At 37.5% G+C, this 22,805-nt stretch overlaps 1 protein-coding gene across 5 annotated transcripts in view; it reads left to right on the forward strand.

Moving 5' to 3' along the window:
- spag9a (sperm associated antigen 9a) overlaps nucleotides 1-22,805 on the forward strand; it is a 61,557-nt gene that overhangs the window by 30,747 nt on the left and 8,005 nt on the right. For 3 of the 5 annotated variants that reach the window (XM_036590215.1, XM_036590216.1, XM_036590218.1), the window contains 19 exons: nucleotides 1,481-1,538; nucleotides 1,744-1,896; nucleotides 3,114-3,165; nucleotides 3,294-3,424; nucleotides 7,522-7,578; nucleotides 9,247-9,402; nucleotides 9,761-9,890; nucleotides 10,367-10,459; nucleotides 10,823-10,975; nucleotides 11,639-11,807; nucleotides 12,795-13,016; nucleotides 14,623-14,818; nucleotides 17,110-17,232; nucleotides 17,465-17,545; nucleotides 18,242-18,309; nucleotides 18,412-18,560; nucleotides 19,626-19,797; nucleotides 20,757-20,870; nucleotides 21,448-21,483. In XM_036590215.1, the coding sequence (XP_036446108.1) occupies nucleotides 1,481-1,538; nucleotides 1,744-1,896; nucleotides 3,114-3,165; nucleotides 3,294-3,424; nucleotides 7,522-7,578; nucleotides 9,247-9,402; nucleotides 9,761-9,890; nucleotides 10,367-10,459; nucleotides 10,823-10,975; nucleotides 11,639-11,807; nucleotides 12,795-13,016; nucleotides 14,623-14,818; nucleotides 17,110-17,232; nucleotides 17,465-17,545; nucleotides 18,242-18,309; nucleotides 18,412-18,560; nucleotides 19,626-19,797; nucleotides 20,757-20,870; nucleotides 21,448-21,483 (2,313 nt within the window). The remainder of the gene's footprint in view (nucleotides 1-1,480; nucleotides 1,539-1,743; nucleotides 1,897-3,113; nucleotides 3,166-3,293; nucleotides 3,425-7,521; nucleotides 7,579-9,246; nucleotides 9,403-9,760; nucleotides 9,891-10,366; nucleotides 10,460-10,822; nucleotides 10,976-11,638; nucleotides 11,808-12,794; nucleotides 13,017-14,622; nucleotides 14,819-17,109; nucleotides 17,233-17,464; nucleotides 17,546-18,241; nucleotides 18,310-18,411; nucleotides 18,561-19,625; nucleotides 19,798-20,756; nucleotides 20,871-21,447; nucleotides 21,484-22,805) is intronic. The other 2 variants (XM_036590217.1, XM_036590219.1) reach the window with 1 other exon arrangement.

Consider the following 22,805-nt stretch of genomic DNA (forward strand, 5'->3'; position numbering starts at 1 on the left):
AAAACAACTGTTGTACCTTTGAGGGAATATTTACATTGTTTGTACCTCAATGAACGAAAAATGTACCTGCACAGAACCCTTTTTTCTAACAGTGTATATAAATGACATTTATTTTAACATTTGTATTTACACTTATTGCACTTGACTGTCATAAATACATAGTTTTTAATTTATAAGACAAATATATACACAAATATTAAAACCAGTAAGATTTTTTACAGGTGTGATTTATGTCTTAAGCTCATCGGTACTGCACTGTTGTTTTGAGCATGAGAAAATGTGTTTATTTTCGTCTGGAACTATATCCTGGGCTAACAAGTGAATATCGCTTCTTTCATGGTGTTGATATTCATTTCTTAGACCGATATAGTTGATCTAGACCATTTCTGTCTGTCAACAAACTGCCACATAGATATGTATAACAAACAGATGGTCTGACCTGCTGCCTGATGCACTGCGCACACTCCAGTTTGTTACATTACTTAGTTTTTATCTGCCATCGTTGTTATTGGTGTAAAGGATAATGATTTAATTGTGCTTCTGCAGATTTTGGCTCTGGTAGGTCAGCAGGTCTTATTTAGAAGTGTTCAACCTGCAGCCGGGAGAGACCATTATCGCTGACAAGAAGGGGTTAAACACATGTCGAAACCAAGATTTAAGCTACATTCGAGTAAAGTATTTTACATGAGTAACAACTGCTGAAGTTACCGAATACCCTTAAAGTATAGCCATTTCTTCTGACTGTTTTGCAGTAGCATGTAAGCTAGCCCAAATGCCTAATTGGCACATTATTTTTTAAAACTGATTAAGAAAAAGTGCTAACCATCTTTTTTAATGGTCCAAATATATTTGGTGAGGGCGTCTGTCTGCCTGGGCATACTGCCAAAGTATAACCTACAGTTGTATGCAAAAGTTTAAATACTCAATTGGAAAACTACTGTTGTGAAAATAAGTTAACACACCTTCTACAGGAAATATGGCACTTTTTCTGCAAATTTTAGTGCACAATTTCTATTTATTTGCTTAGTTTAACATATTAGAACAAATTCATCATAAAATATAAAAATGTGCCAGAACCTTTGCACAGGCCATATTTTAGTTAAATCTTTTTCCCATTTAAATTAATTTAAATTAACTGTAACTGTGCATTAAAATATGCAGAAATGTGTTCTCTGTAGAGGGTGTGTAGGAAACATGGAAACACCACTAAATAACACGTAATATGCATCCAAACCTAACCTTTATCCTGAGGGTAATACAAAAAACTTTGTATGAACTGATGAAAGATTAAAAAAGAGCTAATTAACAAAAACTGACAAAACCTCTAAGAATTCTGGGCCATAAAATTGGTTTTAAGGAGTTTTAGCTTTGGTATGTATGTCAGTAACAAACACTTCACATTGGTCGGGCCCTAATAATCAATCTTAGACTATTTTGGGTTATTCTGGTTCTGACTGGTACCTGTTCTCGTTTTCTGCAGGCATGGGACGGGAAGTGGAGAATCTCATTCTGGAGAACACACAGCTCCTGGAGACAAAGTAGGCATGCTTTTCAGAAAAGCACATTTCTAAAGCTGATGGTACTTTTTTGCCTAGAAAAGATGAGTTAGATGGCCATGCTGATACACAAACTACATAATTGTGATATTAATCAATACAGTGGGTCTTTCTGTAACATCCATCATTTCTGAAATGACCTTGTCTGGTATTTAGAGGTTGACAGTTAGTGTGTGGTCATGTATAGGAATGCGCTGAACGTGGTGAAGAATGACCTGATTGTCCGTGTGGATGAGCTCACTTCTGAGAAGGAGGTTCTCCAGGGGGAGCTGGATGCAGTCCTACAGGCCAAGGCCAAACTAGAGGAGAGGAACAAAGAACTGGAGGAGGAGCTCAAGAAGTGCGTCTCACCTTCATTCTTTCTGAGTCTTTATTTCACTTTCATTCTTTTCAGTCTTTAGTCTCTTTCTTGTTCTTGTCCTGCTGCTTTAGAGCATGCCCTGTGTTCCTGGAACTGGTGGCTTCAGTCACAATCCAGTAAAAAGCTCTGAGCCTGAAACAGTGCCTTTACTTGATTTAATTTGTGAGGATATTGTAGTCATAACTGTCAGATGATAAACTACAGTATTGTGCAATAAACCATCCTTTAGAGATATAGTACTGTACAAAAGACCACCGTTTATTCAATTAATGTCCAGGCAAAATCACCATTAAGTACAAATGAATTTGTCAGGAGATATTTCTGAGGAGATTAGATATGAGAATCTACTTTCATAAGAAGAGCTCACAAAGGAAAATAAGTAAAAAAACAACAAACCTGGAGTTCAAAAAGTGATTCATGTTTTAGTGATCTAGTTATAGCTTCTAACAACCGTGCAAGACCTGGTAGACCACCAAAACTGTCACCATCAGATAAACAGTACAGTATCTTTGAGAAAGGAGAAAATCAAGCTCCACTTTTGCTTCAGATATCAGAACAACGACTGGCCACCTTTATGTCTTGAACTCGATATCATTATATCAATTTTGAAGGTGTGGAAAAATATCCCTGCAGATTTCTGAAAAACTGAATCAAGTCTAAAATCTCCTAAAAGAATGAAAGCTATAATAAAGGCAAAGGATGGACACACCGAACACTGAAAACATGTATTATTTAGTTGTTTAGGCTTGTGTGTGATTTTCTTTTTAATTTTTTTTCTGTATTCTGGAAATGAAATAAATGATTGGTCTCTGTCTTTTGCACAGTACTGTACTGTAATATCTCTGACCTCACAATGGTTTCATTTAATTTATGATTATTTAGAAAATGATTCTGTGCAACATGAGATCTTAAACTTTACCGCAGTTCTTTTTAATTGAATGGAATCCAAAGTACACAGAATAAACAAATATTTTTGCACAAAAAGCTTTTTACATAGCTGTGAAATATAGCAAAAATTCTGCAATTTTTCTATGTACAGAGAACAGTCAGGAGCAAGTTATAGTCTAATATATTTAATCTATATTTAGTATATAGTCTATTTGTATAAACACTCTGGAATATTTCCACATGAGGCTCTAAACATGGTCAATTATGTTCCTGCTAATTGACCAGCATTGACCTTTTATGTACCATAGAGTTCGAGTTGAAATGGAGGAGGTCAAACAGAAAAGCAAAGATGAAGATGAGGTGAGTGTGGCTTGCAACAAATCATTGATCACGTGTGTCAGCGGTGGGGCTTTGTGCAGCAGAACCAGTTTACTTGCACGTATATGTATATAATCACCCAAATTTCATAGTCTGTTTTTCATTGACAGAGTGATGTGCCCACGGCTCAGAGACGACGCTTCACACGGGTGGAGATGGCGCGTGTGCTGATGGAGAGGAACCAGTATAAAGAGAGACTGATGGAGCTGCAGGAGGCTGTCCGGTGGACAGAGATGATCCGGTAAACACTTTAGTTGAAAATACACTTTATCCTCACTGTTCTGAAAAAAAAAAACAATACAGGAATGCAGGAAGGCTTGTGTTATAAGGGAACTTGTTGGTTTTTCTGATATCCTACATTAATACCACATTCATTGTATCTAGCATAGAGACGACTGCTCTAAAATCTGTTGAGCTGCGGTGGCTGTTATCATGCTCGTTCAAAAAGTCTTCTGTGATACGTGTACAACAGATTTGAGTCTCAGCGACAGCACTGCCACAAACACTCTTTCAGCGGTCTGCTTCAGCTCTCAGCTGTCTATAACTAGACATGAGGCAAAATGCACACAAACACCACAGCCTCAGACAAATCAGCCGCAGACAGTAAAGTTTGTGAAGTTCGCAGTTTTGTTCTTTTTTTCTAGATCCAATTTATTTGGGCAGTTTTGCGCCCAAATAAAAAATGACAATGTACTTCAATCATATTTTTAGCTATTTTTTTTTCTTTGTCAAATATTAAACTCACATGCTGTCTCGGTGTTTGCTTCCAAGTCAGAGTTACGACGGATTTACGCTAGTGTTGTAGTCAAGACCAGTAAAAGGGAGTCTTGAGTCAAGATTGTGACTTTGTAGTGATAGAGTCTGAGTCAAGACACAGAGCAGATTACATTTTTTTTCAGAATATAAAAATAAAAAGACAAAATGGGTGAAAAAAAAAGATTAATTGTAAATGTATTGTCTCTAATTATACGTTATATTACTAAATAATATTTTATTTTACCATATATTTCGTGGAATATGACATTGGAAAAAGTATTTATTTATTTATTTATTTAGCCAGCCTAAAAATATTATTGATTATTATTATATTATAGTTTTAGTCCAGCTTTACATTGTATCTTTTGGCAGCAAATGATTATGATTAGGTTATTCTATGTCCCTTCTTCTCGAAAACATCAGAAACAGTGAACTGAATATAAGTCAAACAACATACGTCCGTTTTATTATCAAATGAAAACTTAGTAATAATATCTGCCCTCATGGGATATTTGAATTTTGGAACCAGTTAACATAGAACAACTAAGAAATAATACCCAGTTAAGCCATCATAGAAAGATCAATTACATCCTCAACCAGCAGTGAACAGATTTTATTTGAACATGTAGAGAAATTACTGTGTTATTCTGTTTGAGATATTGCTGATATTTAATAATGATGGAAAAAAGTTCAGTTTCCAGTTACCTCAGACAGACTCCTTGCATTCAGCTGGTCTTGAGATTTTTGGTCCAATCTCCACAACTATGACACGCATCTAGAAACAGCCAATGAGGAGCAGCATGAAATCACACGTGTTTGTATGTGTGAGAGACAGGAATAGAAAGAAACAGAGAGTGGGAGAGAGAGAGAGAGGGAAAGAGAGAGACAGAGTGTGGGAGATAGAGGTAGACAGAGAGTGGGAGAGAGAGAAAGAGACAGAGCAAGAGACAGAGAGAGAGAGAGAAGAAGAGTAGGAGAGGGAGAGAGCACAAAGATGATGAACTGGACTGGCCCAGCCTTTAGTTCCCATATAAAGTGACCTGCCTTGAAGTAGCCTGTTAGCCTCAAGCTCACTTTGGAGAATAGACTTTCCATGTTGCCCTGCAGTGAACAGCTCCAGACTCCCTTTTGCTGTTTAATATGTTTATTTTTAGGCAAAAAAATATTCAGAGGTTTTTTTGTTTTTTTTTGGCACAAGTGTTTGGCAAAAAAGAAGATGCAAGCATAATGTTGTCCTTTTCTTGCATCGCAGATCTGTTGTCAGAGAATCTTTATCAAATAATCTTAACTGCAACTTATGCTAACCATACACTAGAAGACTTTGAAAAGACTTTTGAAAGACTAAAGTTTAACGCTCTCTCACATCTAAAGACAGTGTCACGGTTTTTAGTCACAGACTATGATTTTGCAAAGACTAGGAATCTCGCAGTGTCACTATTTACAAGACTGCAACTAGATTTTTGAGATTATTCCCCATCATGCACCTCATGGAAATTTACAAGCAGATAAACCCTTTCCTTCCACTCTGTAGTGGTACAGATGCGAAGATACGCTGGCTGGGTCTGTAAAGATCTGGTGCTCAGATTAGTTCATGGCAGATCATCACCCAGAATCTTGTAATTAACCTGTAAAATGTGCAGTTACTTTTTAAATTTGATATAAAGATTTACTCATTAACACAACATGCAGCGAATCACCATTGTTGATTGGGTGTCATGAACTAAACCATAAGAAACAAACAAACAAAATAAGAAACCACTATAAAAGAAAACAGAAAAAAAAAACCAGAAAAAAAACACTGATGATTCTTCAGTAACGGAATTCTTCGGAAGTCCTCTGCACATTTCCTTACATGTTACAGGCTGAGTGAACCTAAAATATTAAACCAGTCAGTTTACATTTAAGTTAATATAATTATTGTATTGAAGTGGAGCAGATTTGCTGTTTTTACAGAGATTTCAGGCACTTCCGCCTGCATTTTCTCTCTCTCTCTCTCTCTCTTTCTCTTTCTCTCTCTCTCTCTCTCTCTCTATCGCGCTGTGCGCCTGCGCTCGCCCGCAAGCACTCACACGCGCCCCTGGCACGTCACTATTTGCATGAGCCAAGCCTTAAAACTTACCATAATATTAAACACGGTTGATTTTGTCGCAGCGTCAAGACAAGAAAAAGACTGACTTAAGACCGCCATCTTGACCACCTTACAATAAACGATCGAGATGACGGGAACGCGACGCAACTGTATCAAGACCCTCAGGATTTTATTCCAACATGGAAATTTGTCTGCAACAGTGAAATCGCTTGAAAAGTCGTTTGGTGTAAGGCCGGCATTAAGTTTGAACAGACTGAGATGAAATTTGACCAAGATTTTATTTACACCATCTCGTGCAGTGAGAGATTATACACCTATAAGACCACTGTTGTGACAGTATACAGTGAGGGGGTCTTAAAATTACTGGAAGAAAAATTTGTTGTTATTATTATGATTATTATGATTATGATTATGATTATTATTATTATTATATGCATAAACGCTGTGGAAGTAAAAAATAAAAGGTAAATGAAAAAAAAAGAAAGTCACATCATTATTTAACTAAGAAGATTATGTTGCCTGCATTAGCCTGTAAGATATATACATTATTTCTGTTTCAGTGTGATTTCAAACAACAAGTCAAACAAGTCAAACAACACAATCGGCAAATTGATGATCATCTGATGGATGTTTGCCAAGATATTGTATATGAATTAAATTCTTCATCTATTTTTCTTCTCTTTTGAGATGAGTTATATCTGCACTGTTTCTTTCTTGTCTTCAGTCCAAATCTGAGAAGTACTGAGAAAAGTACTGAGAAAAGCAACAGTACTTTAGTTCAGAAATCACATACACACACACACACACACACACGCTCACGCTCACACACACACACACACACACACACATACACACACACACACACACACATATATATAGATACGTATATGTACACTAAGCAGATTGTCTTGGATCAGTAAACGAGGTAGTGTGTCTTTTTGCAAAATAGTGAACTGATGAACATTACAAAAAGTGAATATATGTATGTTGTTTTTTCAATTTCCAATACTGAAATTGTTACACCCTTAACATTTACATTCTGTATGGACAGGTCTGAGTCTGCCTTTCCGTTTTTTTCTGTTTGCTTTGATGTCATGTTAATTCATTATGAACTGTCTCCTCTTCTTTTACAAAAACAAATGTGGTATTAATTGACAGTTTAAAATCCAGAATTAATACAGAATGTCTATACTTGTTTCAATGACCTACAGGTGAGAGATCATTCAGTGTAAAATTTAAAACTTACTTTTGACTTCTTAGGGTTAAACAAAATTATTTTAGCTTTTTGTTGTATCACAAGCCTAGCCTGTGTCCACTGAATGGTGGTCTATTTTTTGGTCTGCCGAAGCACTTCTCTGATGTAGTTGTTGAATAATCCACTAACTAGGCCAGCCCGTTGCTCTGAGGACAAAAAATCAGGCTTTCTGCCACAATCTAGAGACAGATTTGCTTGCATCTTCCCTGTTCTGATTTGTTATGATGTTCCTCCACAGAGCTTCAAGAGAAAATCCTGCCCTTGCTGAGAAGAAGAAGTCTAGTATCTGGCAATTGTAAGCACTTTACCTCTAGCATTCATCAGCAGTACAAGCAGCAATTTTATGATCATCTGATGAATGTTTGCCTACATATTTTATGTATATTTAATTCCCTATCTGTTTCTCTTCTCTTTTGACTTGTTTGTGGTCTTCAGCATGTAGGTAAAATGATCATATCTGGACTGTTCCTCTCTTGTCCTCAGTCCAAACCTAAAAAAAAGCAATGTCTGACCATGTTTCAGTTAAAACATTACCCCAGATTCTTTTCCTTGGGTTGCTCCTACCTGTGCTGCCCCTTCAATTCGCCCCACAAATGCATTTTACTCAAAAGCCATTACCTAGTACTTATGGTGTTCTGGACTGGGGTTGGTCGATGCTAGGCTTCAGCAATTGCTCATTCCTGATGCCTCAAATTTTGTATGTTTTTCATAAATGTTTAATTGTTTGGTCCTTTTACTGTCCTTGTATAGTGGTCAGTTTTGCCACACAAGATCTTCAAAAAGCTCGTTATTTTTTTTACAATTTCTGCATAACTCAATGGTTAAGATGTAAACAAAGTCGTTCAGAGGGGTTTGATGTGAAATTCACCATTCTAGAGAAACTTGCTGAGTCAGATTTATTCACAGTGGTGGTGATAGGAACCAGACATTTGGAGAGTTTAATCCCAGCATGAATTAATTTAAAATACGACACCTGATATCTGAGACATTGTTCTATGATAGTTTTGAAATAAGCTTTTGACCTAAAATATGTTTTTTAAAATTATGGCTGAGAGATATATGCAGGGCTTTGTAAGTAGGGATGTACATGGGTACTCAATAAACTTTAAGGTGCCAAAACTGGAATCACTGCTTGGGTGTTCATTATGTGTCATCTCAGGGAACCAAAGCAAAAAAACAGACCAATAGTTCAGGGAAACAGGAGTTTTATGTTTTAACAGAACTGTAAAATGTGGAGAGTTTGTGTGTTGTATTATTCTTTGCTACACAGAAATGTGTGCCTTAATGTGAACGTGTTGCCAAAGACGTGTTGCTAAGCAGGGGAAAAAGGCTGAGAAGACTGAGAAAGGCTGAGATAGCACAGCTTTTTTGCTAATGTGTAAATAAGGTAGTCTAGCTGATGTTAGCAAAGTCTTTATTTTCCACTATTGTACCATTATTAACATTGCATATAAAAACTCAGGAGACATGTACATGTGCTGGTTGTCATAGATAGTAAAGAAAATGGCTGTATGTGTTGTAGACATCATGACCGCTGGTTCCTGTCACCACCGCTGTAAAGAAAGTCAGTAAGTTTCTTCATTATTAACCATTTCACATCAAAATACTCTTTGTTTACGTCTCAATGTCAGAATTTTTAACAATCCCCTTTAAGTAAGAAATGTGTGGAAATAAGGGTGTGGAATTTTTGAGAAATGCTGTACTAAAGAAGACTTCAGACTGTATTCACTTTGACTTCCACAACAGAATTTTCTGTCCAAAAAGTTAGAACTGGAATCAGGATAATTAGTTGAGGAGTTGGTTGTCTACAGCAGTAGCTGTATTAGTTCTGATCCATCAGGTCTTTTGACCATAATGTTGGCAGTGTCCAAGGGCATGTCTTGAGTGTGTGCACATATGGTGAGTGTGTCTGTTCCGCTCCTTTCCCCGTCCCTGCATCAGTTCTCTCTGTGTGCTGTCACAGCTTCAGCCGGCTGTTCAGCTCCTCATCCTCTAGCAGTGCAGTAAAGGCTTCCCCCTCCAACGTGAAGTACAACCCACCTAGTGGTATGAGGAAGAGCAGTACCTTCTCCCAGTTCCCCACTGAGAGGTCCAAAGCTTTCGACTTCCTCAAAGAAGAGTAAGCATTGTTACGGTTTTGTCACACTCACGCTGATGTTGTGGCTAAAGACAGGACAAATTTGATGAACAAGCTAATAGTTTTTAACAGTTAATAGTTAAAAACAATAGTTTAATTTAATAGTTAACAGTTTTTGCTTTACTCCAACTGTAGTCCATCAGCCAAGACATGTTTGGTGACCAGAACTGCGAGGCTAATGTGGCTAATAATTAATGGTTAAATAGCATTATCACCAATTAGCATCATGTAAATTGCATGTCTTCATTCAAAGCTAAAGATACTTTTGTAGTAGATTCTTTTATTGATTATTTTTTTCATTTATTCTTAATCACTAATCTTGCTTCTCTCTCGTTCTCAGCGTGGACCCCTGCAGTTCTCCATCCCGTAGGGAACAGAAGAAGGCTCAGTACCGCCAGGTGAAAGCCCACATGCAGAAGGAGGACGGGCGGATGACGGCTCACGGCTGGAGTTTGCCCAGCAAATACAAGGCAAGATGCCATCGTTAAAACTTAACTGAGAGTGTCAGATTAGTGTCAGATCCACTTATTCAGATATCATGCGAATTATGTTTTGATTTTCTAAGTGTAAATAAGTTAACACATCCTGTATAGAGAACACATTTCTGTACATTTTAATTTAACTACTTTATTTGCTGAATTTAATATATTGGGGAAAAAAATAAATGTGCAAAAGTTACAGCACATTTTATAGTTTGTTTAATTTTTTTGCCCTAAATAGATATTATGCACTAAGATTTGTAGAAAATGACATATATAGGTTTGTGAATAGCATTTGTTAACATATTTGCACCTAGAAAATCAATACAATATGCAATTTGCACATAATTGTAAGTGCTATGTGGCTTTTTTCAGACTTTTACATTTCAGAGGTCCTAGTGAACATGCTCATCTATATACAGTGCAGAAATTTACCAAGTCTTTGTCCTTTTACCTTTCACTCACAGGTAGCAAATGGTGCGCAAACAGACAACAAGATGAAGAATTTGCCTGTGCCTGTGTATCTCAGACCCCTGGAGCAAAAAGATGCTTCTATGAAGGTCAGCTTTTTAGGCTTAATTGCTACCTTAAGCTTTAATTAGCGTCATAAAGTTCTTTCATCATCACATCATCACAAATTGTGTCATAAAAACAATGTCACATAAAAACACGTGGCATTATTTGTTTAACTTTATTTGAGTTTATATGACTATAATGTTTGCTTGAATTCTTTGTGGCTTATGACACCAGGCCTCATTGACCATGTTGACAATGAGAGAGTAGTCTAATACTGACAGATTTACCTTTTGAGTTGATGTGTATTTTCCCTGATACATTGAACAGTTACAGAGATGACATGGGGATTAAGATGCTATAAGCCTTTATAACTAAAATGTAACTGTAATCTGAAATCATATCTCCAGCTGTGGTGTGCGGCCGGCGTGAACTTCTCGGGCAGCAGGCTGCATGAAGGAGGATTGAGTGTGTGTGCTGACGGCTCTGTGGCTGAGAGCGAGAGTTCTAAACAGAGGAAAGGCTCTCAGAGCAGCCTGGACCAGCTGGAGCAGGAACCTAAGGTGAGAGGCAAAGCTGCGAGTCAGACACCTTAGAAAGCATCTTGTCAATGTCTTGTCAACACTGGAGCAGGCCTGGTCAGAAAAAAATAAAAACCATAATTATGAAAAACATGATTTAATATTGATAATGCATGTTTAAGGTATTTTCATTTCAGGCCTTTTACTTCAGTGTGATGGAGAAAGTCTTGCCATTCATTCATAATGTGAACCTGAGTGACAGTTAAAAGTATACCTTGCTGTTTTCAATGTTGAAACCATGGAGAATACAAAAGGCCATAAATTTGAGGAAAATTTCTCAAAACGAGATTGCTGCAATAAAAAGCCACACAGGGTTAAATTGGTTCTGTATTGTTAGATGCAATGCAGGGCAGCATGCAGAATAACTTTTGCTTTTTTATGCAGTAGTATTCAGACTTACAATTGAGCATAAAAAACTGACAACAATTAATAGTATAGAATCATATGAAAAAATATATTTTGGTGAGAATCTTTTTTGATATATCATCCACTTCTATACTAGAAGAGATATAACTTAGGACATCAGAGACGTGGTGCCCCAAGAGATTCTTCTGTGCTATTTTAGTAAGAACTAGATGAGATCTGTGAACTAATACTTACAATGCTGACATTTTGATTTTGTAACCATGTGACGTGGTGTGTCAGGAGCTGGAGCAAGAGCCGCTGCAAATAGAGATGTCCAGCCGGGTTTGGATCTGCACCAGCACCCACTCCTCCACAAAAGTCATGATCCTAGACGCCACACAGCCCTCTGAGCTGCTGGACAGCTTCTACGTCTGCAACTCACATGTGCTGTGCATCGCCAGTGTGCCAGGTGAGCCATAGAATGGATACACTTTTAAAGTGATAGTTTGTGAAAAATCCTAACATTTTTAATGATTTTTGCTTTACCCCAAATGTAGCCAATCAGGATATTCAATCCCAGACGTATTTGGTGTCTGAAGTTTGCTGGGCACTCTTGCTACAAGCTTAATGTTGATAACATGTAATGGAAGCTTAGACCTCACCAATTAGCTTTGTGCTAAAAGCATGCCTGAATCATCACACGTCTCGAACCAATAATTCCTTGTTTGGTGTATGTGGTTTTTGACACTGTATTGCATTCTGTTATCAATAAAATGGACAATCTATAAGTAGTCTTGGCTGTGCCACCACCACTTCAGTGTCACTGCAGTGCTGACAATGATCCACCTCTCAAATAAAATCCTGCTCTGTGGAGGTCCTGTGGGGGTCATACAATGTAAACCTATGTGGTAAGTGGAGCTCCTAAAATGGACAACGAGTGTAGATACAAGGTGTGCTTAATGAAATGGCCTTTAGGAAGAAAAAAGAATGGCTTTTAGAAAGCATTTTGGAAACCTTTTTTCCAGACTACTACATGTGTAGCACACATGTACATTAAGGCTCTATTGTTCTTTTTTTTTTTTTGACTACCAAAAATCCTCTTCCTTAGAGCATGCACATTGTCATTGCAACAATGACACAATGGCATAGTGAATTATTACATCTTTAATTGTTTATAGAACTGAAATCCATCCATTGACCTAGTCACTCAAACCAGACTATCACTTTAGGATTGTGCAGCCTGTGTAGAATGTTTATGGTGCAGTGATGTATGATTATATACTTTGACGGTTGTTTTTTCCAGGTTTTGAAGTGTATTACTCTTGCTGTTTGACCCTTTAATACAATCTTTACTCTGTTTTATAACTGTTACATAACAAGGAAATGACTCTAATTGTAAAGGACAATCAATGAGAGGAAATTAAAAGTGTTTTGTTTATTCTTTTGCATGTTTTAGGTGTCCTAGAGACTGATTACCCTGCTGGAGAAGAAATTCCTCAAGACTCAGAAGGGGTGCTTGAGGGCTCGTTGACTGGGAGTGTGGCCAGCAACAGCTCACAGGGCAGTGAAGGAGCGCTGAGTGGCATCTCAGCGGTCGGTTGCACAGCGGAGGGGGCAGGCTCTGGCAGCACAGGAACCAGTGAGCTTCCAGCAGAGCTCAGCCCTGTCAGGGGTAGAGGTAAGAAGTGTTTATTGTCCACGGCTATATAACCTAGCCTTTGCTACTTTAGAAGTAGTACACATTTAGAAGCCATTAAGAAAAATGTGGTGTAAATGAAGTATTTTCTCTTGTAACTCACTGAAACAAGTAGAGAAATTCTGTCTCCACACAGAAAATGATTATATGAAATGGTTTTGAGTATGTTGTCTGATGCCTGAGACTTTGTTTTATGATAGTTTTGAGAGAAGCGTGCAGGGCATTGCAAAGTAGTTCCAAAGAAAATGTTTTCAGTTTTACCACTAACATCAACATTATATATAAAAGCTTAGAAGACATGAAGATTCATTGGTTATTTTGGATAGTAAATAAAAAGCTATATTTGTGTTGTAGATATCACAGCCCCTCGCTCCTGTCACTGCCATGATAGGGAAATATGAGTCTGTAGATTTCTCTAGAATGGAGCATTTCACATCAAACCATTTTGAAAGGCTTTGTTTACATCTCAGCCAATTATGCAGAAATTTTGAAAAATTAGAATTACATAAAAGTAATAAAAAGTAGAGTTCTCAATAGTTATGTAATTACTGGTGCTATCAAATAATTTAAATAATTCACTGTGATTAATTACATTGTTTTGTGGAATCAATTGCAATTAATTGGATGTTTTATTTACTGAAATTTGAATTTGATTTAAAATGCAGTGTATTTTGTTTTTGCTGTATGTGCAGGCAAAATATGTTGTAATCAGAATATATTTATTACTTTAAATAATTCAGTAAATTTATTTTCATTATGTGAACACAGAGTTTACATGAACATGGACGTGAAAATCATGTAATTTTCATTGTGTTCAGTAAAGGCAACAGTGGCTACATGTTCTGATCAACAAGTATTTATATTATATATATGTACAGTCAATGATTCCAGCTCCTCCATGGCTGTAGGTAGCCTCTTGCTCTCGTTCATACAACTTTTTGATTCAGTAATATTCTTTAATAAGAACTTTTGTTAGTTTGCTGTTTGGTGATCCATAATCTGCCAAAAGTGCTCAACGTATCTTTTTAAAAGTGATCTAAAAGCTGCATTTCAGCGAGAGGGCTGCAGTCGTGGTTTCTGTCACAGCCAGATGCAGCTTGCAAGCAGCTGGTCTTCAGGCTGGAACTACAGATAATTTGTATGGTCAGTCTTGGAAAATGCCTTAACAGCATTAAAAAATTGTGTGGCATTTGCAGTGTAATGCATTAAGACATTATTAACATGCAAAATTTGACCGCTCTAATAATTGCGCTGAAATAAAGGAAAACAGCAGTAATAACTCTAATTCTAAGGGTTAGAGAATATGTTCATGAATATGTACATTTTGACATTTGTACGTTTGACACTCAGCTTGAAACACATGAATATGTGTTTCATGACATTTACAACACTTTCCCCTGACTGCTGCTTAGACACTATTAGAATAAAAGCTGGGCTTCTTACTGTCATCTTGCTTTGGTGCTTACTGATTTGATGTGCATACATTTTGTTTCGGTGCTCTGCGACTTTGGTGTAATAACTCTGATATCAGGGATTTGCTTACATATGAGCTGTTATCAGTGGTACAGTAAAGCTCATGTTTGTGTAGTGGAGTTGTCTAGGGAACCTAGCCCTAACGAAGACGGCGTCCCCACAGCAGAGGAGGCCACTGAGGCTACAGAGGAAGAGGAGGGAGGCACAGGAACAGATGCCAGTCAGCCTGGCATTTACACTGAGCACGTGTTCACAGACCCGCTGGGAGCACAGCCCGCTGAGACCACCGCAGCCACAGACAATAATACAGGGTGAGCAGAGAGAGGACTGAGGGAGAATGCAGATTTTTCAGCACTATGCTTCATTATAAGTTTCAAATTACATAATGTACAGTGTCCTGCTCTTAGGTTTTCAGTCTTTTTTATGAAATCAGACACGTTTTAAACACTTCTAGCTGAATGTGTTTTTTTTTCATAATCTTAAAGCATAACATATTGGAGGGAAAAACACAAAATGTGGTCTGTGCAAAAGTTATAGGACATTTGATTTTTTTTTCAATATGTTTAGCTCGATAAGTGGAAAGGAGTAAACAAATGAGCAGACTAGTAGAATAGGATGGGGGACCATGGCTGGAATATTGCAGTATCAAGTGACATGAATGATCAGTACACAACGACAGTATAGCAATAGGTAGTAGCAGATGCAGTTAGTCAAGATACAAGAACAGTAATAGGTTCTTTGGAATTTACCATGCAGACATACAGCTGCGTTGTGTTTTAAGTTGCATTTGTAACAAATGGGCTTGCGATTGGATGCAGTAAGTTCATTGACAGTCCACAAAGCCAAAGCGGAGGTCAAAAGCACAGTCCAAGATGAAACTTGGGCAAAAACAATAACAAATGGTAACAAAATCCAGAGGGTAAAAACAAGGGAAAAATTAGACAGATGTTTAGAACAGTCAAAGAAGCAGAGAAGTGGAAGCTCAGAACTGAAAACAAAGTGGTTATACCTTGCAGCAAGAAACAGCAGCGGACAAGTGGGTTGGAGATAAGGCTGGGGATGTGGAGCTCTGATGAGTATAACTGGAGGGAGAGGGCTAATATTCCTACAAAATGCATGGAGGTGTACAAACCTAATTCCGAAAACTGTTGCGACAGAAGCTAAAATGTGTATAAAATCAGAAAGCAGTAATTTGTCTACTTAGACCTGTATTTGAATGGAAACAGGACAAAGACAAGATATGTTTTGGTTTCCTTTACTCACTTCATTGGATGCTACACATTCTGAAGAAGTTTGCACTGGGCAATTTAAGACTAGAAACATTGTGAAATGTTACATATTAGTGCATAATGCATGCTACACATTCTAAAGAAGTTTGCACTGGACAATTTAAGACTAGAAACATTGTGAAATGTTAATTATTTTTCTACAAAGCTGCTTTGTGACAACACCTGTTGTAAAAAGCGCTCTATAAATAAACTTTGACTTTGACTTCAAAAGACGTCTTAAACAAGTGATGCAGTTAGGCTTGAGTATAAAAGGATCAGGAAATCCAGAGAAATTTCTTTGTGTAAAGGGGAAGGCCAAAAACCAAAACAGAATGCCCATGACCTTCAGTCACTCAAATAGCACTACATTACAAAAAGGGTATGTTTCTGTGATGGATATCACCGCAGTAAATACAGTTAGTCACTACATCTAAAAATTCAAGTTAAGACTACAAAGCGCAGTGGAAGCTGTATGTCAACAACGTCCAGAAACTACTGATTTCTCAGAGCTCATCTGAAATGGACTCATACACAGTGGGAACGTGTGTTGTGGTGTCAGGAGCAAACCTTTCAAATTGTTTGTGGAAAAGATAGATGTTGTGTTCTCTGGGCCAAAGAAGAAAAGGGCTGTTCAGATTGTTGCTAGTGTAAAGTTCAAAAGCCAGCATGCATCATAGGATGGATGTATATTAGTGGGTAACTTACACATCTGTGAAGGCACCATTAATGCTTCAAGAGTTCAAGAATGTCTCCCGTTGAAATTTCCCACCTCATTAAACTCAAAATAAGACAACAGAAGACCCATGCAGTTTCACAGATGAAGACTGTATAACAGAAGAATAGCAAAAATTTACTCTTTCAAAACTGGATCAATTGGTGTCATCAGTCACCAAACAATTATTGAGTGCTGTTAAAGGGAAATGTGAGGTTACGCATGGTGAACATGCTCCTGTCTCAACTTTTTTAAAGCATGTTGCTGGCATCAAATTTGTAATGAGTGTATATTTCCAAAGACAATGAAATTCGTAAGGTAAAGCATGAGATGTTGTGTTTTTGTACCATTTTCAATTTAATACAGTCAAGTAGTAATGACTGCTTTCTGTTTTTATCAGCATTTCACATACTGTCCCAACTTTTTTTAGAATTGGGTTTGTATGACAACATTACTTCTGATAATATTCTGACAGACTGACTTATTTTCATGGACAGAAAGCCGGTCAGTTGACTTACCTTTAAGTTGAAGACTTGTGTCATATTTACCAACTCTGTCATGTCCATCATCTATTCATTTTTACTAATAAACTGACTTGAGTGTGGCTGTGTGTGTGTGTCAGGGAGTCAGGTCAGGAGAGAGATGGGGCGGTGTCTCCGGGCAGTGAGCAGGACCAGGCCAAGGAAGAGACGCAGAGGATGAGCAGCACTCTGCCCACCATGTGGCTGGGAGCCCAGAATGGCTGGTGAGACACACCCACACAGACAGAAATATCTTCCTTTTCTAGGCACTGTTTCCTCCAGTAGGAATAGCATTTGAGCCATCATATTTCTAGAAAAATGTCTTTGGCTGGCTCATTTGACATCTATGCACAGTCATTTTAGTCTGCTAAAATGTGCATCGGATGAAATGGATGCATTTCTTGCAAGGTGACAATTTGATGCATTCCTTTGTCTCTCTTTCAATCTTTTCTCTAGCTTGTATGTGCATTCTTCTGTGGCCCGGTGGAGGAAGTGCCTCCATGCAGTGAAGCTGAAGGATTCTATTCTTAACATAGTGTGAGTGGAAAAGAGTGAAGGATTAGCTTATTGGATGGTTAGGACAAATGTTACGTTAATGTCAGTTTGAATTCTAATTTTGATGAGAAAAGGATAGATTTGTCACATTGTACTGTTTTGGTAATGGATTTGCATGTTATCACATTTGATTTTGTGCTAAAAAAGCACACAGGCTCTGAAACGTGGCAGTAGTGGTAAAGCAATAGTTCAGCAAAACATCTAATTTACACAGTTTTCTCATTAACCCAAACACAGTTGATCAACCAAGACATGTTTAGTGTGCGAAGAATGCTTGTTTAGTCTTGCACTAGATGCTACCAGGCTAATGTAGCTTTTAGTAATGGAAGCTTATATCCCACCAATAAGGCGCTGGGCAAACTGTGTGCATAAATATAAATCATATACTTACCTTAAACTGCATCAAATTGCAGTTAAAATAAAATAAAAAAACACAATCTTCAAATTAACAAATTATGTGTTTTCTTGTATATAAAAACAAAAAATATATTGTATGGTCAAAAACAGAAGTCACAGAAGCATTTTTTATTATCATTTTAGTTTTTGTTACTATTATGTATTTATTTATTAGCTATGCTAGCGTCCTAGCTTCTACACAAAACTAACTTAGCTGATCAGTTTCTTTTGAGCTGTTTTGGTTTCTTGCTCAGTTTATATGCCTGATGTCTGTTTCCATAGTCACGTTAAAGGGCGAGTGCTAGTGGCTTTAGCTGATGGTACACTAGCCATCTTCCACAGAGGTCTAGGTAAGGCTCTCATTTCCATCATTCTGAATATTAGATAGATTCTCCAAACCTCTTTGCTTCCCAGCTGTGAAAAATATATCGTTACCCTGTCTCACTTTAAAGACAGCCAATGGGATTTAACCAACTACCACTTGTTGGACCTGGGCCGACCTCACCACTCCATCCGCTGCATGACGGTGGTGCATGACAAAGTATGGTGCGGCTACAGGAACAAGATCTACGTCATCCAGCCCAAAGCTATGAAGATTGAGGTTCATACCCTTTTCAGTGTTTTAACATGTTGTTTAGGTGGACTGCAGACCCCTAGTCTGGACTAACTAGTCTAACTATACTAATATTCAAATCACAATTTGAAAGTTTGTAGTCACTGTTTTCGATAATATAAGCCAGTTTGATGACAGATACATAGTGATGTGCAAATGTTTGGGCGCCCCTGGTCAAGTGACATGGTTTGTTAATTTCGAAGTAAAAATAAGTTAATGTATACCTCTACAGAGAACACACTTCTGCACATGTTAATGCACAATTACCGTTTTTTTGCTGAATTTGACATATTGGGAATATATGTGCACTAGCAAAAGCACTAGCAAAACATATTCAACTCAGCAAATAGATTAGATGGCAATTAGATTGCCATTAGATGTGCAGAAGACTACCATATTTAGGTTTGGAAAGGACAGGATGTGTTAACTTCAATTTTCATTTCATTTGCATACGACTGTGTACAAAATGATTCTAATGTGACATTAATACTCTACAACCTCATAGGTTTCTGATGATTTGGTTTTAAAACATGATTTGGTTTTTAAAAAGGTACAACTATGTACTTTTCCACTGGGATAAACTTATTTAAGGTACACAATTGGACCATAAAACCACTGTTGTACCTTTGAGTGTACATTTACATTGTTTATACCCTGATGAATGAAAAATGTACCTGCACAGAACCTTTATTTCTAACAGTGTAGATGATTTCATATTCACAGAGTAAACTGTACAACATTTAAGAATGTAGTTATAATAAAATAAAAAAAATTAACATCCAGACTGCCTCCTATTTAAAAAGTGTCAGATAACTTATCAATGAATAACTGTAAATATAATTATGATACATTATTGATCATTTAATAGTGTTAGTTCCCAAGAATCTTGAAATATTGATGAAACATCTAAAAATCATTTATGATACTTCAACCTGCATTGTAGTAAAATAATTTTATCATGGCAACCAAGTCCAAAACCTTTGAAATGTACTCTACTAGTTATGTTCTTAATGGCTAGTAGGCTGCGTGATTAAGGGCTACTTGTGTTTGCAGAAATCGTTTGATGCTCACCCCCGCAAGGAGAGTCAGGTGCGTCAGCTGGCCTGGGTGGGTGATGGCATCTGGGTGTCCATTCGTCTGGACTCCACTCTGCGTCTCTTCCACGCCCACACTTTCCAGCATCTCCAAGACGTAGACATTGAGCCCTACGTCAGTAAGATGCTAGGTGAGGAGGAGAAGCTTACCTTCATCCCTAACATGTCTCAGGCTTTTATAGGTCTCTGGAGAGGGGAACAAGCATAATGTGGTTTGAGGTGTTGCTGCTACTTGAAGGTTTTTCTGATCTTTGGTGTGACTAATCTGATTATCCAAAGCTATGCTGCATAGATTTTACGCCACAGTGTTCAGAACTGAGGCAGTGTAAACAGTCACGCTGAAATTGTTGATGTGAAATGCTTGATCACACATAGTGACACAATATCGTCTGAAGTGCAGCTGTTGGGAAACTAACAATGTCGTGGTCTCAGAGGTGAAGCTAATTAATTTGACGATTTGCGACATGTTGGTTTCACAGCCTTAAATTGACTGCTGTGATCCTTAGAAGTCTAGAATTATTATTGCTGGTTTGCTGTACATTCAGTTTACATTATGTAATTATGTACATGTAATTACTGTACACACACACACACACACACACACACACACACACAGTGCATCATATCAGTTCCCATAACGGTGCATCTCTAGTAATTACATAATTGCATATTCAATTACATTTATGTTTGATTTACATTCTGTTTTGAAAGTTTGGACTCTACACTTCTGCTTTTTGTGTTTTGAAAATGTAAAAACGCCAAGGTTGGTTTTCCTTTTTGCAAAACAAGACTACATACAAAATAGTTTACTCACCAACAATTAAAATTTGGATCATAATAAAATGTCTTCTTTTCTGCTTACTAACACAAGTGTATCAAATAAAGTTTAGAAAATGTGCTTTTGAAAGAATTTCTGCTTGTTTCAGTGAGCTGTGAGTAAGAAATGATTGAACAAACTATGTAAAGGAGACATTTTAAGGCATATACAGCCATGGGGGACCTAGGAAAGTTAAAATGTTTTTATTGTATGCACAGTCAAAGCTGTTTCAACATCATGCTGCCATTGAGTGTTTCTTTCTTTTACTGTTAGGAACGGGTAAATTGGGCTTCTCCTTCGTGAGGATCACAGCTCTCATGGTGTCCTGTAACCGGCTGTGGGTTGGGACAGGAAACGGTGTCATCATTTCCATCCCCCTATCAGAGTGTGAGTTCATTAATACATTTCCATAGATACAGGATCTTGTATTGAAGGGGCTGTTGGTGCAATCATATTGGATGCCCCTATACATATATATCATATATAAAAATACGTCTTTAAAGAACCATTCTCTAAAAGATTCCATTGTGGTTTTTCTGTCATTGCCTTTATTTTTAAGAGTGTAGATAATAATGTGGCAGTTATCTTTTTAAAACTACTGCTAAAAGCCCGTACTGAAAATTATTTTCCCCAAAAGGGGTTTAAAAGCTGAAAGGTTTGTGTGCTAATGTGTACTTAATCTCAAAGTAGCACTGTTTTTAGTTGCTCCTTTAGTTTAGCAGTTTTAGCAACCACAATAGCAAGATCTAAACAGCTTTGTATTTAATGTAAGATAATCTACACTGACCAAGTAAATGCTCATTTATTTGCTTGTATAGTAAACAAATTGTCCCAAACTTTTGGTGAGCAGTGTAAATAGAAAAGGAGCAGACTTCAGACTGCTCTACCTCCCCTACGTCTCCTCTCTTCTCTATTTCCTCCAATCTCCTGTCTCTGACTGTCCTCTGGGCTCCTCTCTCCATAGCTGTGGGTCTACAGCATGGACTCCTCAGGCTGAGGGGTGAGTGGGAAAAGTGCCACATATCCGGCAGGCTGGCTGTGATATGACCTCGCCTTGTTGCTATATGCAAGCTTGCGCTTACTTCTGCATCTTGGTTGTCTTCTTCAATATTGGATAGTTCTTGTTATCTCTCCCTCTGTTTCTCTCGTGCTCCTTCTTCTCTAACTCTCTCTCTCTCTCTCTCTCTCCCTCTCTCCCTCTCTTTTCTACTGGTGTGACTCAGTATCTAGGGTGTGCGAGCTTTAACTTTTTAACATTCACCTCATCTCGATGGCAGATGCTTTGAATCCAAGTAGTCAGTTTGTGCACTATGCTCTGGTTGCACACTGTTCAACTAATGTAACTATAAGTAATAGTTGAGCAGAAAAATAAGCACAAATTTCCTCTTACTTCAGATGTAATTGATCAGCCTGGATATTTTTTGCACTGAAGATAGGAGGCTCAGGCTTGTTTTACACACACTACGTCTGTGGAACATGCAATTGCGACAGTTTCACCATTACAACTTGCGTACATGGCAATTCACACATACGACATTTACTGTGCACAGTGGTAAAGCAAGCAAGTTCTACAGAGATTTTTTAAAATGGATAAATAGTCCAATCACTTACTTCACTCAATAAAATATAATATAAAATAGCATGACGTTTGTCTACCCTTGGTAGCTTTCTTAAATTGTTTCAAATGTTGAGCCAGTATGTTGTTTAACAACAAACAAATATAGAGTTTGCATTTTTTATGCTGGTTTCTGTTTTCTTTTCATTGGTTTTCATAGTTCATTTCATTGTATTTTGCTGCATGGCCCATGTGCCACATGTAAAAAATAAGCTTGACACTCGTTTTCTAAATTCTGTGACATGCTGTTTGAATGCTCTAACCGAAATGAAAAGCAAGACGTCCCACATAACTCACACCATGCACAGGTAATATGTGTGAAACAGGTCTAGTGTACTTACTAAGTAATGAAAGCTTATAACTCATGGATTAAGATCATGCAAACTGTATACCTAAATAATTGCCCTCTTGCCTTAAACAGTGTTGAACTGTTAAGTAATCTTAAACAGACTTACTCATGTGGTTTATGACACAGTATGACATACTGTTATCTATGTAATACACATAGCTAAAGCCAGTAGTAGCAGCTATCGTGAATCCTACATTTTGTCTGTGCTTTTGCCCATTTTTATAGACAACAGTATGTCAGACAGTGCCAGAAATCAAACTTTGAACACTATGCTTTGGCTGATCAGCTACATGTGGAGTAGGAGGCAAATTGTATAACTTTGTTTTTTCACTGAACATTAGCTTTATTGTTGAGAAGA

This window comes from Colossoma macropomum, unplaced genomic scaffold (assembly GCF_904425465.1).
Source record: "Colossoma macropomum unplaced genomic scaffold, Colossoma_macropomum, whole genome shotgun sequence".
NCBI lineage: Eukaryota > Metazoa > Chordata > Actinopteri > Characiformes > Serrasalmidae > Colossoma > Colossoma macropomum.